The sequence below is a fragment of the Pleurodeles waltl genome, chromosome 3_1, assembly GCF_031143425.1.
Source record: "Pleurodeles waltl isolate 20211129_DDA chromosome 3_1, aPleWal1.hap1.20221129, whole genome shotgun sequence".
Classification (NCBI taxonomy): Eukaryota; Metazoa; Chordata; class Amphibia; order Caudata; family Salamandridae; genus Pleurodeles; species Pleurodeles waltl.
The window spans coordinates 271,808,625-271,825,564 of NC_090440.1; the positions used below are offsets into that span (position 1 = coordinate 271,808,625).

The window sequence follows — 16,940 nt, forward strand, 5'->3', positions numbered from 1 at the left end:
TTTCTCCCAAAAAGGATTCCAGGATATTTAATGCTGTACCTCTAATCCCTGCTTGATAGAGACCAGATGCCATGATATGAGCTGAGATAGTATCAAAAGCAACTGATAAGTCGAATGGAAATAATATGGCTCCTTGCCCCACATCGACCAATCCACGAATGGTATCTGATGTGGTGATAAGAGCGGATTCCATATTATGGGCTTTCCTGAAGCCATGATGTGAAGAGTCTAGGAGTCCCGAATTTTGGAGAAAGTTAGCTAGCTCTATATTAATGTGTTTTTCAAAAATCTTTGTCTGAACAGGTAGTAAGTCAATAGGCCGCAGATTTTTAAGATTATGTACTGCTCCATCTGGTTTCTTTTTCAAGGGGACCACCGTTACTTCTTTCCAGGATGGAGGAAAAACTCCCGAAGTTAAGACCTCCTGGAAGGTCGGAGCAAGGGCTGTAGATACTAAATCAGGAACCTCCTGTAAGATATGAGGGGGGCAGGGGTCTTTGGGGGAGCCTGACTTAATTCCCATCATAATCTCTTTAATCCTTCCTGGTAGTAGTGGCCGGAAGTTAGTTAACATGGGGCAGTCCTTGTCAAGAATGCTATTTAGATAATCATATGGGCCAGATATCCCCACAGAATGTGTAAAACTTGCATGGATTTGTAAGACTTTATTTTCAAAGAAGGTCGCCACCTTATTGCAAAACTCTTGCGAATTCTCCAATTTAGGAGGTGTGGAGGGGACTGTCAGGGAGTGTACCACTTTAAAAAGTTCTCTATGGGTATTTGATGCCTCCTTAATTTTCAGAGTAAAATAATCGGATTTAGCTTTAGTACTTGTATAGGCCCTAAGGACAACTCTAAGCTTCTCTTTCTCTTCAGAGTTTGGATCTAGCTTCAATCTCCATTCTTGTTGGTGATATTTTTTCTGTAAGTGCTTGAGGTCCTTAGTAAACCAGGGGCAGCTTACATTTTTCTTTTTTAGAAAAGCAGGGGTTTTAGGCGGGGCAAGTTGATTGATTGCAATATTAATCCCATGATTAAAACTGTCAGTTGTCAACAGAGGAAGGTTCCTTGCAGCTTCCCAACCTTAAACCAATGCCGGTCCTAGTTGTTGCTTCTTAATACTGTTCCAGTGTCTGATTGGTTTCACAGTATGGCTAACATGCTGAGAAAGTTGAACATTCGTAAGACGGAAAATAAGAAGATGATGATCAGTCTAGTCAAGCAGCCTATTCGTCAGCACAACCAAGTCATCATGACGGATGAATATACCGTCTAACAGATGACTTGCCCTGTGTGTGGCTGTCGTGACTTTTCATTCCCAGTCAAAATCCGCCATGATATTCAAAAACTCTTTAATATGTAGGTCCTGACTATCATCAAAGTGAATATTAAAGTCCCTTAATATAATACATTTAGTAAACATAGTTAGAGGCTCAATTATATTCGGCCAGTGCTGCAGGAAATTGCAGTAAGGACCTGGAGGCCGATAGGCCAAAAGTCCTTTAAATAGTACAGAATTTTTCTGACAAATTTTAAAGCAAATACTCTCACAAGTCTCTGATGTGAGGTTCATCGCATCCCAATGACAGGAAAGGAGGGACTTACAGATAATAGCTAAACCTCCTCCTCTACTTGAAATTCTATCCAATCTACAGAATGTGAGAATGTGTATCCCGGTGGCGTAACAGCTATGAAATCTGGGTTGGAGTCATCTTTTGCCCAAGTCTCGGTATTAAAGAGACAGTCTAAGTTTTGAATCACCAACATTGCTAGGACAAAATGAATTTCAAATTACTTTCAATTGAAACTAATTTAATGCGTAGCTATTGATACTTATTTTGATACCAACTATAAAAAGTAGAATTACTTGGATTCTCCAAGGATGTGAAGCAGCCGATACTGTGGTAAACGTGATGATGCTACATGAGCTAAAATTCCAAATAGTCTTTCCGCCATTATTAAATCATTTGGTGTTACCTGTAAATCAGAAAATGACAGAACATTAAAACTGATTTCAAAAGTCTATCAATAAGCAAGTGCAGAAAGTAAACCAGGAGAAAAAAAACTTTTGAACCACTTCAGCTTTTCAAAAGCCACAGCAGTTTAAACCAAGAAAATCAGTAACAAAATGCTTTAACTAGCCAAAAAAAAGGCACAAAATGTTAAAGTACAAATTCTGCATCCTTCAAAGCACCAAGGCAGTCTACTATTCCCACTAACATATCAATTGCTGGAGGGTTGTAGAAACATTTAAACATTTAAAGGCAGATCAGGTAGACTGCACTAGTGCAATTATTCTCTGGCCCTGGGCAATTCTGCGCCCGACCTTATTCAAGATCTAAACTGACCACCTACTAGACAGTATTGTTTTCACATTGATTTGTCGATACAAGTTTTTAGTTTGCACTAGTCAACATTCCAAGTTTCAAGCTCAGAAAATCAAGGGACAATACATACATAAAAATAATTATCCAACGCTTGCACAATACTTTCTCTAATATTAGTTTATCAAAAACTACTGCAGACATTTATGAAAGACCACAAACAGGCATTCTCACTAAATTTCTAATTTCATTCCAGGTTTGTTTTAATTTTTGTTTAGCAATTTTTACTGCAATAGAGAGAAGAATCTACTAAGGGTCCTTCAATGGAAAATGCTTTTTTGACCTGTCCCCTACCCCTTGTTACTTCCCTCACTGCTGGTGGATCTGCATGAAACTTGACATGCCAAAACATATCTGGATGAACCAAGTCATAACATTTCTGGATGAACCAAGTGGGTGCAGCCATGTTTAAGGTAGAGCAAATTCATCATACCTTATGAGCAAACCAACAATGAACCATAACTATTTTGGATGTTAACTTATAAGACATGAAACCTTGAGTGGGTCAAGCTGCCATGCTGCATCTCCCCTCCTTAAACAATGATTACACTACTGTCCGTGCATCTGCTTATATGGTGTATGACATCCTGTCTTGTCATTTGCAAAATTATAAAGACTGGATTCTAAACAGAACCACAGCACAGTCTCAATACATAAGCCCACAGTGAGAGCAGCGAAGGTGATCATTAGGATGGCTCAGTAGCGGCACCTTTGCAGTGGTAAGAACATTGGAGTTCAGCTTTGCACTGTAGTAAAATATAAAATATTTTACACCTGATCAAAATAAAATGTTTAATGGGCCATATTTATTTTCACTGCAATGCCAAAAGAATTTATTAGAGGTTCTCATATTAGGCCTGCTTCCAAACTACATTCCAGAATGTTTTTATCAAACTCAACATTTTAAGAAATCATTTAAAAAAAAAAAAATCCAAGGATTCCCAGTACTTTGATACTTGTTAATGAGGTGGCACCATCTGATTTCGGCAAGAGTTGCAAGCCCTCTATGAAGCCTTAAACCCCTAAAACAAAAAGAGAGGTCTGACTGGTTACAACCCTGATTGTTGTAAAAAAAAGTCAAACTCTTTCAGAAACTAGCACTAGTACAAATCACCCCTGTGCAGACAGTATAGTTCTGCAACAGACAGTTGCAGATTTACAATAGTGAATGGCTTGGGTAATCCTATTTTCAGGCAGGGGAAAGAAGAAACCTCCATAATGGCAGAGGTACAGAAAAGAAATGCACCATGAAAAAAACCAAAAATATTTAAAGTGTGTACAACCACTAAAGTACTCATCCACATGAATACACTTACATCATTCAACTACACAGATATTAATGCATATGAGAACTCAAATGCAAGACTGTCACTGCTTCCATGACTACTCCTGGAATTTATTGCGAATTACAAAAAAAAAACCAGATCCCTAAAAATGTGAGCCAAACCTGGAAGTATCCGGAGGCGTAAATGTAAAACTTTACATACCAACTGGCCCACTAACATTGGTATTCCATTTTTGGTCCCTGAACTTTAACCCTTTAATGCCTAACATGTATTAGTTTATGATGTACCAATTTTTGCTTCTCTCTCAGTTAAGTATCAAACTATAAGGTAGAAGAGTACTGTAGATTCTTCTTGGGCTTAAGCTCTCTTATTCTATCAGATAATATTAGTTGTCAAATTTTCATATATACTGACCTCGACACTTGTGATCATTTTTTATCACACCTAATACATTTAGAAAAAATAAGGGCTGCATATGAAACTGTAGCCTTGTGTCTGAAAGCAGTTAACAAGTACGGTCCTTTATTTGCACCGGTATACAATAATTTGGATTCCCAACAAAATGTTCAATTGTTTACAAGCTGTCAGATATATGACAAAACACTCAAAAGGAGGACTGGGAATTTTCAGTGTCTCAATCATTCTGCGTTCATATACTTCAGTGCCCCTTTCATCTGGGGTTAGGATTTTTAGAGAGGAGGATCAATTCGCAAAAATTAATTAATTGCGATTAATTCTTTGTCAGCCTCTCATGACGATAATATTATTACATCACTAGGGTACAAAGTAGTGTGCACTATGAGTTTTCATCTGCCACATTCAATAATCCCTTACAGCGACTGAAGCTGGTTATATTCCAAGAGACTATGGAAGGTGTTTTCTAATCCACGTAACATTTTGATTTATTATACCTTGAAAGTTATTGCAGTATTATATAACCTCGTCCCCTTCAGAGATTGTCATGTAGATGGTTCACTTACTTTTGCACTTCTTCCTTTTACTTTACAAATTCGTAGTACCCTAAGATATACAGTATATACCTTCATCAGAGCTTTACTACAAAATGACACAAAATATAATTGTCTGCTTTCCTGATCAATGTTCTCAGGGCAAGTAACACATTCACTCGTTTTAACATTTATAATCTCAATGATCTTTAGTTAAGGATACCAAATACAAACCTGTTAATATATGTTGAAGAAGGTTCGTGGGACTCAATGGAAATATGAGGATGAAATATAGTTGTTGTAACACTACTTCACAATTCTTTATTTATCCAGAGCACCACAAATGTGATACTTCACATTTAAAACATTTTTCAGTGGTTGCTACAGTTACAACATAACTAGGCCCCCTTTTCTCTGTTGCTGCATGACACTAAAGACAATGTCCCTACTTTAACCTCTGCTGACTCCCCAGCATCCACCCCATAATTACTAAATAATATTTCTCCTTAAGAGTTCAGTTGGTTTCTACTAAGTATCCAGGGTAACTACCAACAAATTAATAGACAAACTCAAAGAATTAATTACACATTGACCAATCATACATCAATACCAGCATGCACAACTGGAATATTACCTCTCTAAAGAGAACTTTGTTTACAAGTACTGTATTACTTCATCATCATTCACTAGTACTCTCTCTTCCTCTGATGGTTCCAAGCCGATATGTCACAGTCATCAGTTGTAGATACCACAGATTGATGCTTGCTAATAATTTACCGGATAGAGGGGTTAAGTTTGCTTACATTTCCCGAATATCAATTTCTGTGGTGTTTATGGCAAAGACATTCGGTTGTTTTCCTGTAATCACCCATCGCACCATAAAAGATATGTGATAAATGTTCTTCTTCGTAAATGAGCACATCCAAATTCACCATTTTGTACGCAACTTCAAACTCTCTTTGCAATGAAGTGTTCTTATTGTGTTTTATGTTAAAACAGCTGAAATGTTAACTATCAATTTATAAGCAAGGGCATGGTCTTCTCATACATATATAGAAAAAGTGAACAATCATCTCAATTCTTTTTATGCCATTTAGTGGGCAAATGGCATCCCCTGATAAGAACTGCACATGCAAATACTTAACTGGGGAAGACTTTGATCTTCTCCTTTGGATCATAAAATAGGGAAACAAGTTGACAGAGAAATTCACATAGAAGGCTACAGAGGGATCCAGAGATCATATAAACAACCGCAGAGTCTGCATAGGTTGGGAATAAAGATTGCATCGTGGCATTTTGGGTGTGTGGAAACATTTAGTTTAGGACATTATCCAAGCAATACTCAATGTTTTGCCCAATCCAAGACAGCAGTAACTAACAACTTTTCTGCTGCGGGTCATCCAAATTCAAGATAGAATTCAGGATCCCTTCTTCTTCCTAGTCACGTATAGCTGAGACAGCAAAACAAGAAATGATCTGCAAATACACTTTGCCATGCAACTGTGCATGTCGGTAAGCTTCTCACTCTCAGATCTGGTCCGCACCTGGTTTTCCCTCTGTGCACCTTCTTTATTAAAAAAATACTACACCGGTCTCTATCATGAGGATTTGAAGGGGCGGACATGTTGCAGTCCACAGAATCAATGCACTCTTGATTAAACCTTTGTTTCCTAGAGTTATATTGTCACACCTTCTAAGGTAAGTGACCCATGGCCAACACATATATATAATTTGTTTGCTTGTTTCTATTTTTGTTTGATTTACAATCATGAGATGTTAGATAAGTAAAAGTTTGTTTTCTAGTTATAGCTTGCTTTCTAGGGTTGATGCTTCTTTTTAACTATTTGTTATTGTTTAAAATCACCATCCTCTCGATTACAGTTTGTCAAGTCCAAGTGATGCATAAATCCAATGAGACCATCCCAAAGCATCCTTGAACCTCGATTCTAGGTACTATTTATGATATACTATCAATCTGAACATCCACTTATCTAAACATTGACTTTTTCATCCCCTTTAAAATTAAAAACAGACCTGCTTGCATTGCCAATGTTTATTTTTCCTGTTGTGGAGTGGATGTATTAGTGATGGAAGCATGCGGAGCCTTGAATGCCTGCAGCTTCCCGGTGACAGTACCAGATTGTTTGTGAAATAGGAACAGCCAGTGGACAGTCAAAACAGCCATGGCACTGCCTGTGGTGCAGCTGAGAACACTACCACTGTCTCCTGTTCCAGCATCTGAATGTGCTGAGAGTGAGAGCACACCTTTGGAGCTATATACGATCCCATTCTATGCACTGGAACGAAAACAGAAGAGGGTCGAGCACTGTTTTTCTAAGACAATGCACCAGAGAGCAGAAGAGTGATCTCCCTTGGAACATGCTCTTACGTGATATGTAAACTGCCATTTGCTTGAGCGTCAGACATGGTTTTACATATGTATTTCGAAACCATATCCTGTAACTCTACGAGTCAGTACATGAGCTGTACACATTATAGTTCGGAAATAACTAGAACTGCTGATCTGGCCGCATGACCCTTTTTAATGTCAGGCCACGGACGCAGAAAGAGACCATGCTATGCCACTGATTCCCGTGTCCAGGTGGCACAACTTTCCAGGTTACCACACAGATACAATGACGCTTCGTCACCAGAAAGACATTCAGAAATGCTGTGCCAATATCAGATGGATGCTGTGTAAGATAAAAACTGATATAAAGTGTGCATGTTCCTGCGCTCGATAAAACACAAACTTATTGCATTTGTTGCTGCTTGTTTTTTTTTGGTGTTCTAGTTAAAGGCAGCCACCTGTTTTGTTCTGCTGCAATGACATCTGAGAAAATTCATAGCACAACATGGCCAAGATCATTCCCTGTCCACTCGCCAGCGTGCGCAAGGCTGCTAGCAGGTGATGAAGGAAGAAAAGCAGCTGCAAACTATGTTGGTGATTGTTTGCCAAAGATCAGTGGCGGCCCGTCCTTTAGGGCGGAGGGGCCACGCCCCCCCCCCACCTTTTGCCCCTCATGAAGAGTGTCTGTCAGGCTAAACAAAGGTCAGCCTGACAGACACTCTCCATGTTCAACTAAGGCAGCCAGGAGCAGACATGCACGATTTGCGCACACTCCTGGCTGCCTGAGCTGAACTTTGCTGGGCTGCGGAGGTCACAGCTCCTATGGGCGTGACCTCCTCGGCTCAGCAAAGGTGCCTCGCGGCCCTCCCCTGGGTGACGAGGAAAGCGTCCCCAATTGACACTCTCCCTGGGCGCTTCAAGTTTAAGCCCTGAAGTGCCCAGGGCGAGAGTCAATCAGTGAAACTTCGTCACAGAGTGGGGGGGGGGTCAGCAGTCTCACCGACCCCATCCCACTCTGTGACGAGGCTGGGACTCCTGCCTTCCCTCATTGGCTGACCTAAGGTCAGCCAATGAGGGAAGGCAGCAGTCCCAACCTTCCTGGGACCTGGAGGCTTAGGGTAAATGTGTGTGTGTATGTGTGTGATGTTTTAAATTGAATGTTTGGTGCACACGTGCATGTTTGAGTGTTATGAGTGTTGTTAATGGATGTGCATACGTGTGTGTGTGAAAGAATGAGTGTGTGCGATCTTTTAAAATGAATGTTTGGTGCATGCGTGCATGTTTGAATGGTGTGAGTGTTGTTAATGGAAGTGCGTGCGTGTCTGCATGTGAAAGAATGAATGTGTGTGTGTGTGTATTCCGCCCGCTCCCCTCCCTCCTAAAGCTGCCGGCCGCCACTGCCAAAGATGGCGGCACAGACTTCTTTTGCCAGTTGTAAGAAAGTTAACATTTTCCAGAGCAGTGGCTATTTTTAGTCTCTCGTATGCATGCTATTAATACATTGACATGAACAGGCCATAATCATAGACGAATCTTACATAAACCGTGCCTGTAAATGTTCGGACATTACCTTTAAATAAGATCGTGGTAAGTATCGGCCGTAGCTGCAGACATTTCAAAGCTGTTTATTTATGTTATGAGTGTTTTACCCAAATCTTGAAAAACCTAATGTGTAACATATTTTAGAGGATGGGAAAAGTATGACACTCACTGTAGCTTTAATGAGTCATTTTAATAATATTTCAAGCTAGCCCAACTAATGGAAGTTTCATTCTGCTGTGGAATTTTAATGATGCTTCTTACAATGTATTATATGATGTAGGCTTTGAGACATGGTGTTACTTTGTTGAAGGTCAGGCAGATGATTAAACCAAGCTGAAAGCTCCCAGAGGATAGAAAGCAGTAAACAGCGCCCTTCAGTATATAACAGTAAAACAACAGAAATAATGCTCATTAATAAAATGGCAGGTCAGCTATATAGTCCCAATGGACTATGTAACCCTCAAGATCCCCACCCAAGCACATAAGGTCCAGCCTACCTCAACAGACGACTCTCCTACTACACCCCATCCCGCCAACTCCGCTCAGCCGACCTCGCTCTCGCCACCGTCCCCTGCATCCGAAGAGCGACTACCGGAGGCAGATCCTTCTCCCATCTTGCCGTCAAGACCTGGAACACCTTTACTTTGCCCCTACAACAGACCGAAGACCTGCTGACTTTCAGGAAGTGCCTCAAAACCTGGCTATTTGAGCAGTAGCAGCACCCACCCTCCCCTCAGCGCCTTGAGACCCTTACGGGTGGGTAGTGCGCTCTATAAATACACTGATTGAATGGATTTGATTCTATATTCCCAATTCCAAGGTCGGCAGCTCTAGCTCCCAGACCACATTTCCTCCACTGAAATAGGAATGCATTTGTTTGCTTCTTGTTTGAAAGATCAGTTTGGAAAGTGCACCCTGTCTCGTTCGAAAAAGCTGTTAATCACATTAGGTTCCAGCCAATGAACTGAAAAGTATTGCAACAAAATGCAAACACTTTCTATTCATATTTACATCCGTATTGTGTGGCCGACTATCACCGATACAATGTGATCAGGCCTATTATTTAATGTTGTGTGTATGGCCGACAGAAAATAAGATACATACTACTATATGACACGTGAGAGAGGGGTGCTGTAGTAGACTGCGCTCCTTTTAAGCCTGTATTGGATGAAGTATCTGAGGCTAGCATATGGTTGAAATAAGGAAGCTAGGCACATTAATCTTTAGTCAGTGGGGACAAGGATGCTGCCTGGGCACGAAAAAGAATGCAAGAAACAGGGACAAGGATGCTGCATGGGCACGAAAAAGAATGCAAGAAACAGAGAATCTGCTGCCAGGCCCCTTTTCTGGTTCTGTACTGTAGAGAAAAGAACTAGGCCATATTCTGGAGAGGAAAGGATGGCAAATACAGACAAGGAAAACACGGGTCAAATTAAGATGACGTTTTGATATGGGAGAGCAGCAACAGTGACCGCACTAGCAAACAGCAGGGGGCATGGCACTCAGATTGGTTCCTATTCTATTATGTTCTATTTCCCTGCTGTCCTTGCCTCAAATCTTCGTTATTGTAAAAAATAAAAATAAAAAAAAATAAAAAATAACCTTTTGGTGTAATATACTTTCATGCGACCTCACATACTCATGCCTCGTGTTTGAATTTGGTAGGTGCAGACATTTCTACAATTCTATGGTATAGTGTTTTATGAAGTTACTATCTTCCTGCAACATATATGGACATAGCTTCTCACATTCCCACCAATCATTATAATGAACCATAAAGGTACAGAACCCTAAAGTTTGTACACCAGTTACCCTGCGGCACATGCATAAACCAAATGACAACGTTATCAACATTGCCTTCCACTTTAAAAAGGGACACACCTGTAACTTCTCTTCAATACATCTTAATACAATAATAATTGCAGCCTATAATGTTTTTATAAATGGTGTATGGCTGCAGTGACAAAGACGACGACTAATCCACCAGCTCAGTTTTTAGAAAGTGTTGCGTTTGAGCGAATCAGAGAGGGAAGGAGTTCTATACGCTACTGGAGAATTAAACCGCCCCTAAATACTCAACCGAAACACAACAGAGTAACATGCCTATTGTGACTCGAAGGTTTTGCCAAACACAGAACTTGATTTAGTGGTTGATTGGGGCCAGTGGCTGACAGTGGGTACCATCAGCACTCATTTCAGGGAATCAAAACTGTTTGCCACCTCTAGCAATGCCCAGGTTTGCAGCCACCTCAACTTAAATGAGCAACAGACCAGTCCTTCTTTTGTTTTCACATGGGTTTAGAAATAGGAGGACATCCAATACAAAGATGCTTCACTATTTCATTATGTTGGCAGCCATTCTTCTATTTTCATTATCCACAATGAAAAAAGAAGTAGGGCCACTGCTCTCTCCTGGCCAGAAAAGCTAGATGTACAGCTGATGAGTGGGCAGCTTGGAGAGGTGGTTGGAGGCTTTGCGCAGTACTGGTACTGCAGCTACAGGCTAAGCGTACTTCCCTTCCTGCTAACACGGCCCTTCAGAAAAAGTCTGGGGATCAGCACTTATTTTTATTACAAATTAATCACTGGATTGATGGATTGGTCAATGGAATGTCACTGCAGCAAATAGGGTGCAAACCATTAATATGTCATTTTTAGGGTGTTGCTACTAGTATGCATTACACGCATTCAGGTAGGTAGATACGTGCATCTCAATGGCTGCACCAAAAGGCGTAACTCCCAAAACATTCTTCTCTCCTGCATGGCCCACATATAAATCATGGGTAGCAACACCAAGTATTAGCTGCTCCGCTGAGTGCAGGGGGGTAAATGTTAATTGGCCACCGAAATCTTGAAAGGCTCTGGTCTTGAGGGGAGGTGTGCTGGGAAGGTGGTCTGTGAGATCTGATACCCGACTCTGAAAAGAAAAAGCTATCGGGGTTTAAATTGTGGCTATCAGGCTCCTTTTCGAAGGCACCTGTCACATGAACATGAAGGATTGACAGTGTGTTACTGAAGTGATTCACATGCTCAGGATTACAGCCGTGTGACTTTCTACAATTTTACTGAATCAAATGAGTGAAGTTACATGCTGTGATGTCTCGGGAGACAAATGTTAGGTTTTCTCGCCAGCGCCTTTCTTTTCCCCTCCAAACTGCTCTGAAAGGTTGAGAGGTGTGCCAAAGGTTTTTACACATTTGAATGTCTGAATAATGCACAGGTTGTTTGAGCGGTGTCAGAAAAGGAGCACTTAGTGACACTTGTGCTTGCTTCTGACAGGAATGTACTGAACATCTATCCATCATATTCTGTACGTGCTCTGAAAATAGCTCTCCAAATCTGCCTACACCAGCCACGTCCATTTTCCCAATTGTTTCACTCCAATGCAAACAACGCACATATTTGATCACAAGGGGCTGAGCCTTTAGTTTAGAGCGCCTGAAGTTTTATTCAGAGCATTGTAAAACTTAGTATGACTTAATCCCGTGATTATGTTTTATGCAGACAGGTGCGCGCCTGCAGATTTTACGTTTGAAATAATTCTAAGAACATTGGGCCAGATGTATCAAGCTCCCAGTTTGCATTTCTTAAATAGCGAATTTTAGGAAATCGCTATTTTAGAAATGCAAAATGGGATGTATCAAAAGTGCGAGTCGGTATTTCCGATTTCTTAACATTCGCAAATGTAATTTGCGAGTAGCAAATACTGAATCGCAAATCATTAGCAATTCGGTTTCTGAAAATTGCAAATTGCGAAAACAGCAACCCGGAACAGCCTGATGACATCACAACCAGGAAGTGAGTCAGCCCATGCTGTTTCCAGGAGCCACACACACAGGAGCAGGCAGGGAGACACAGCCCAGCACCAGGGAGCCAGCTTTGTGATCCAGCCAGGGCCAAATTGCAACATGGCCCCTGATGGGAAGGCCCTGTGATGGACCTTAGGCGTTGCAGTACCAGACACAGTACTGCCAGTATACCCGCTACAAGAGGTGCCAGTGAGGCCACTGAGCACTCCAGAGGAGTGCGTGGACGTAGGAAGTAATGTGAAGGCCTACAGGGGACTACCGTAACACGTAGCTGTTCAGGTATACTATGATGCTAATAGTGCGACACTGTTATTTGCACATGGTAGCCTATGCTTCATGGCTATGTCCTATTGACACATACATCACCTGAAGTCAAGGTAATAAAGTTGCTTACTACAGAAAGACATAAAATTGAAGTGGTTTTCAATAATTACATTAGAAATGATTGTGTGTGATGTCAACACATCTTTGCGCCTGCCCTCTGCTGCACTGGTCCTGTCTACTGGGTGATGGGGTGGTAAGGGATCACCATCTTCATCGGAGTCCGGCTCCATTGGTTCAACAGGTATGCCTCTTCTTGTTGCTATGTTGTGCACCACTGCACATGAGGCCACAATTTTACATGTTGTCTCTGAGATGTATTGTAGTGCTCCTCCACTTTTATGGATGCACCTGAAGCGGCTCTTCAGGAGACCAAACGCCCGTTCCACCACACTGCGGGTTGCCCTGTGTGCAGCATTGAACCTCTTCTCTGCAGGCGTTGCAGGGTTCAGGTAGGGCGTCAGTATGTAGGTGCACACTATGTTGGCACTATCTCCTGGAATGAACAGAGGGTAAAATGAGTACTGTTGGAATCTGCAGTCACTATTTCTTCAATGCAACATCGTCATCTATTAATTTACCCAGTAGATATCCTTTGCCAAACTCCCCAGCTAGCATTCTTGTGTGAATCCTGCTGTGGTGAAAGATACAGGAGTCATGTGTGCTACCTGGGTATCTGGCCACAAGATCGGTGATGATGTTAGAGGCATTGCTAATCACCTGTATGTTCATGGAATTATGTTTTTTCGGTTGCGATAAACATACTCTGTGGCCGATGGTGGACAGATAGCTATAAGTGTCCCATCGATGGCACCTGTGACACGTGGGAATTGTGCAATCTGATAAAAATAGATTTTTGTTTGTTGCAATTCCTGGGGGTGTTGGGCAATCTTATGTGCTCTTGTATTTTGCTAAGCATGGCATTGAGAAATGCACTGAAGAATCGTGAGAAAGCACTCTGTGAGACCCTTTCAGCTGCTGCTATGATCCCTTGATAGCTCCCTGAGACTAATAAGTGCAGAGAGCATAATACCTGCACATGGGTGGGTATTCTATTGGTCCTGTGTGTGGTGCGCTGCAGTAGGGGTTGTAGCTCTGCTATCAGGTCAAGTATCATGGCTGAGCTTAACCTGCACTTCTCATAGGTTTCCTCCTCTGTCTGGTGAAAAGGGGTTATACGCACTCTGAAAATGCGCTCCTGTCTCCTCCTCCCTCTCCTCAAACCTGCCAAGATTCTCATCCTCCGCGCCATCACATAGAGTGCAGCCATTGAGGAAGATGGGCTGAGGCATTCTGGGCCTCTTTATATAGGTTGCACCTGGTTACCATCTGATTTCAATTTGTGGTAAATTGCATTTGCAAAAGGCCATTCAGCGAATTTTCGCAAACTGCGATTTTTTGATGCATCCCATTGCGACATGGTTCTGTGTGTCGCAATCAGTGTATCGTAATTTGCGCCATGATTTTGCGGATCGCTATCTGCGATTCGCTAAACTGTGTTGCAGTTTGGGTCTCGCAAATAGCGATTCGGTATTTCATGTCGCTATTTGCGATACACTGATTGCGACATGCAAAACCATGTCATTCGCAAAAATTCGCAATTTTTGCAATTCTGTTTTTTCACACTGTGAATGCCTTTCATACATTGCAAGGACCATTTCTGCACTCACAAACCGCCAATTTTTGCGATCCGCACTGTTTGCAAATGTAAAAAAGCTTGATACATCTGGCCCATAGAAACATAGATCGTGAATCAATGAAGGTCAGAAATAAGTACAATTTTTTAGTATTTTGGTGGCAGGAGATGTGACCTAGGCCCTCATTTTGTGTTTGGTGGAAAACAGACCGGCAGTGGCAGTGAGAGTGCTGCCAAGCTGGCGGTGCAGACCGCCATATTACGACCATGGCAGTGAACCCAAGGTAACACAGCCAACTTACCGCCAGTACCACCACTGCGGTTGAGCTGCCGCCAGTAGCCATCTTCAGGCTGGTGGGAACTGGCCCACCAGACGAGTCACCAGACCGCCAGGATTTCCGGGGTGGGCCGACCACGAACAGAAAGTATAAAAGGAGAGACTCACCTCCGGGTACACAGACGCAACCGCGGCTGACAATGTTAAACAAACTGCAAGTCCTTCTAGAGTTGTATCTCGCCATACATCTTCAGGGCCAGCGACAATGACGAAGACAACAACCGTAAGTGCACCTAGCACATACTGGAGGAAAGGGCAATGATACACACACTCCCAGCACGGAGAGCTGAGGTCACACATACACACAAATGTACCGTACCAGCACACAAATCTACACACACACACACACACACAAAATACGAAAAAGCCAAGTACATAATACACACACGACAAGCAGATACGTGCCAAACACACAGCACAACGCACACAAACACCACCAACACAGTCATACACATCCATATTCAACATACCATAATCACACAATGACAACTAGGCCACGAACACTTTAACGCAGTCATAGACAGGCACGCTGAGAAATACCACACATTCACACATACAAAAAGCTGTATTTAGCAATGACACACAATCAATTTCAGTGAACAGACATTCAAACAATGACACGTCACGTACAACCAACATACAACGGAACTCACAGATGCAGCACCATGCACACGGATGACACCACCCCATTCAATCCCACAAGCAAGCAGTCAGATACATTACAACATGCACAAATACAACCCATCTACCCAGCGCATGCAACAACACAGAGACAACTCATACACAAACATCACACACCATTGCACACAGATGTCACACCACCATGTAGAAGGAAACCAGGACAAGCATCTCATCTTGCCAACCACAGCAATGTGGGCAGATGTATTGAAAACCATAACATTAAATAAAAACTTTATTAAAAAAGTGCCAAAAGGCAACCCCAGCATGCATCAGCACACAAAGCACATAGAGCACATGTCATGGCCCCAACTTGTCTCCTGACAGCAAATAGGCCTCCACATCATAGGGGCATTAATTTGACAGGCAGGCACCTCAGGAGTTTGCGGGTGGTGGTGATGGAGGTGGCTTTGTTTTGGAAGGGGGTGCTTCTGTTTGGGCTTGGGAGGGGGGACTTTGGCTTTGGGAGGGGTGAACTTCTTACTGGGTGGAGGAGCAGGGGCAAGACCAGAGTGGGAAGTGGAGGAATGGGAGATGGAAGGGCCGGATATGGGCAGGCGGACATGACGTCTGGGGGAAACACAGGGTGGGACAGGAGTAGGGAACAGGTCAAGGAAGACTTTTTTAGTTACATGGGGCAGGCACATGAAAAAGGGATGGGAGTGGAGGTAGAGGGAATGCTTGTGTGATGTGTTGCTGTGCTGTATGTGGATGCTGGTGTGTGCAATGTGTGCATGTGTGTGGTGGGTGTATGTTGGGTGGGTGAGTGGCTGTGTGTGTCTCTTGGGAGGAGGAGGGTAGAGATGCAGGGAGATGGAATGGAAGACGTGTGAGTGAATGTGGGGTGGTGTGTGCAAGTGAGGTGGATGTGTTGCAGGTGGTAGAGAAGGTGGTCGAGGTGAGTGCAGATGTGGTGTGTGGGGTGGTTGTCTGTGAGTCTGCTGTTCTGGTGATTGAGGTTATGACAAGAATAATGGCAGGATCAGTGTGTGATGATGCAGTGCCAGCAGGTGTGAGTGGTGATGTGACTGTAAGGGAGGAGGTGGTAGGGGAAGCATTGTTTGAAGTGTCTGTTGCTGTGTATGCAGATGTGGTGTGTGTGTGGCATGCCTGTGGGTTCGATTGTGGTGCTTGTGTTTGTCTTTGCGCACCTTGTCTGTTGTAGTGGGTGTATGCTGGTCTGTAGGTGTGCCCTGGATGGGTGAAGGGAGAGGGGTTGTGGATTAGGAACAGGTAGCTGGAGGGGGGAACGCTGGCTGGCGTCAACAAGGAGGCCAGAGCCTGAAAGATCTCTGTAGGCCAGACAAGGCACCGTGAATGCCTTCCAAGTAGGCATTTGACTGCTGCATCTGGGATGACAGTCCCTGGATGGCATTCGCAGTGGTCGTCTGCCTCACAGAGATGGACTACAGGAGGTCAATAGCCTCCTCACTGAGGGCAGCAGGGCTGACAGGGGCAGAGGTGCCTGCAGCTAAGACGCCCACTCTCTTGGGTGAGGGGGCAGTAGCAACTGGGTGGGAAGCTACAGGGAGGACAGTGTTGATAAGGGGGGTGGCGGACAAGGATGGTGCTGGGGTGGTACCAGATGGGTCTACCACCGCCAGGTAGCCACCATTGAAGGAGGAATCTGAAGTAGATGTCGTAGTAGCT

At 43.0% G+C, this 16,940-nt stretch overlaps 1 protein-coding gene across 2 annotated transcripts in view; it reads right to left on the reverse strand.

The window, feature by feature from the left end:
• The window catches only part of LRRC49 (leucine rich repeat containing 49), a 447,480-nt gene that overhangs the window by 74,662 nt on the left and 355,878 nt on the right, over positions 1–16,940 (reverse strand). For both annotated transcript variants that reach the window (XM_069222363.1, XM_069222364.1), the window contains one exon: positions 1,868–1,977. In XM_069222363.1, coding sequence (XP_069078464.1) covers positions 1,868–1,977 — 110 coding nt within the window. The remainder of the gene's footprint in view (positions 1–1,867; positions 1,978–16,940) is intronic.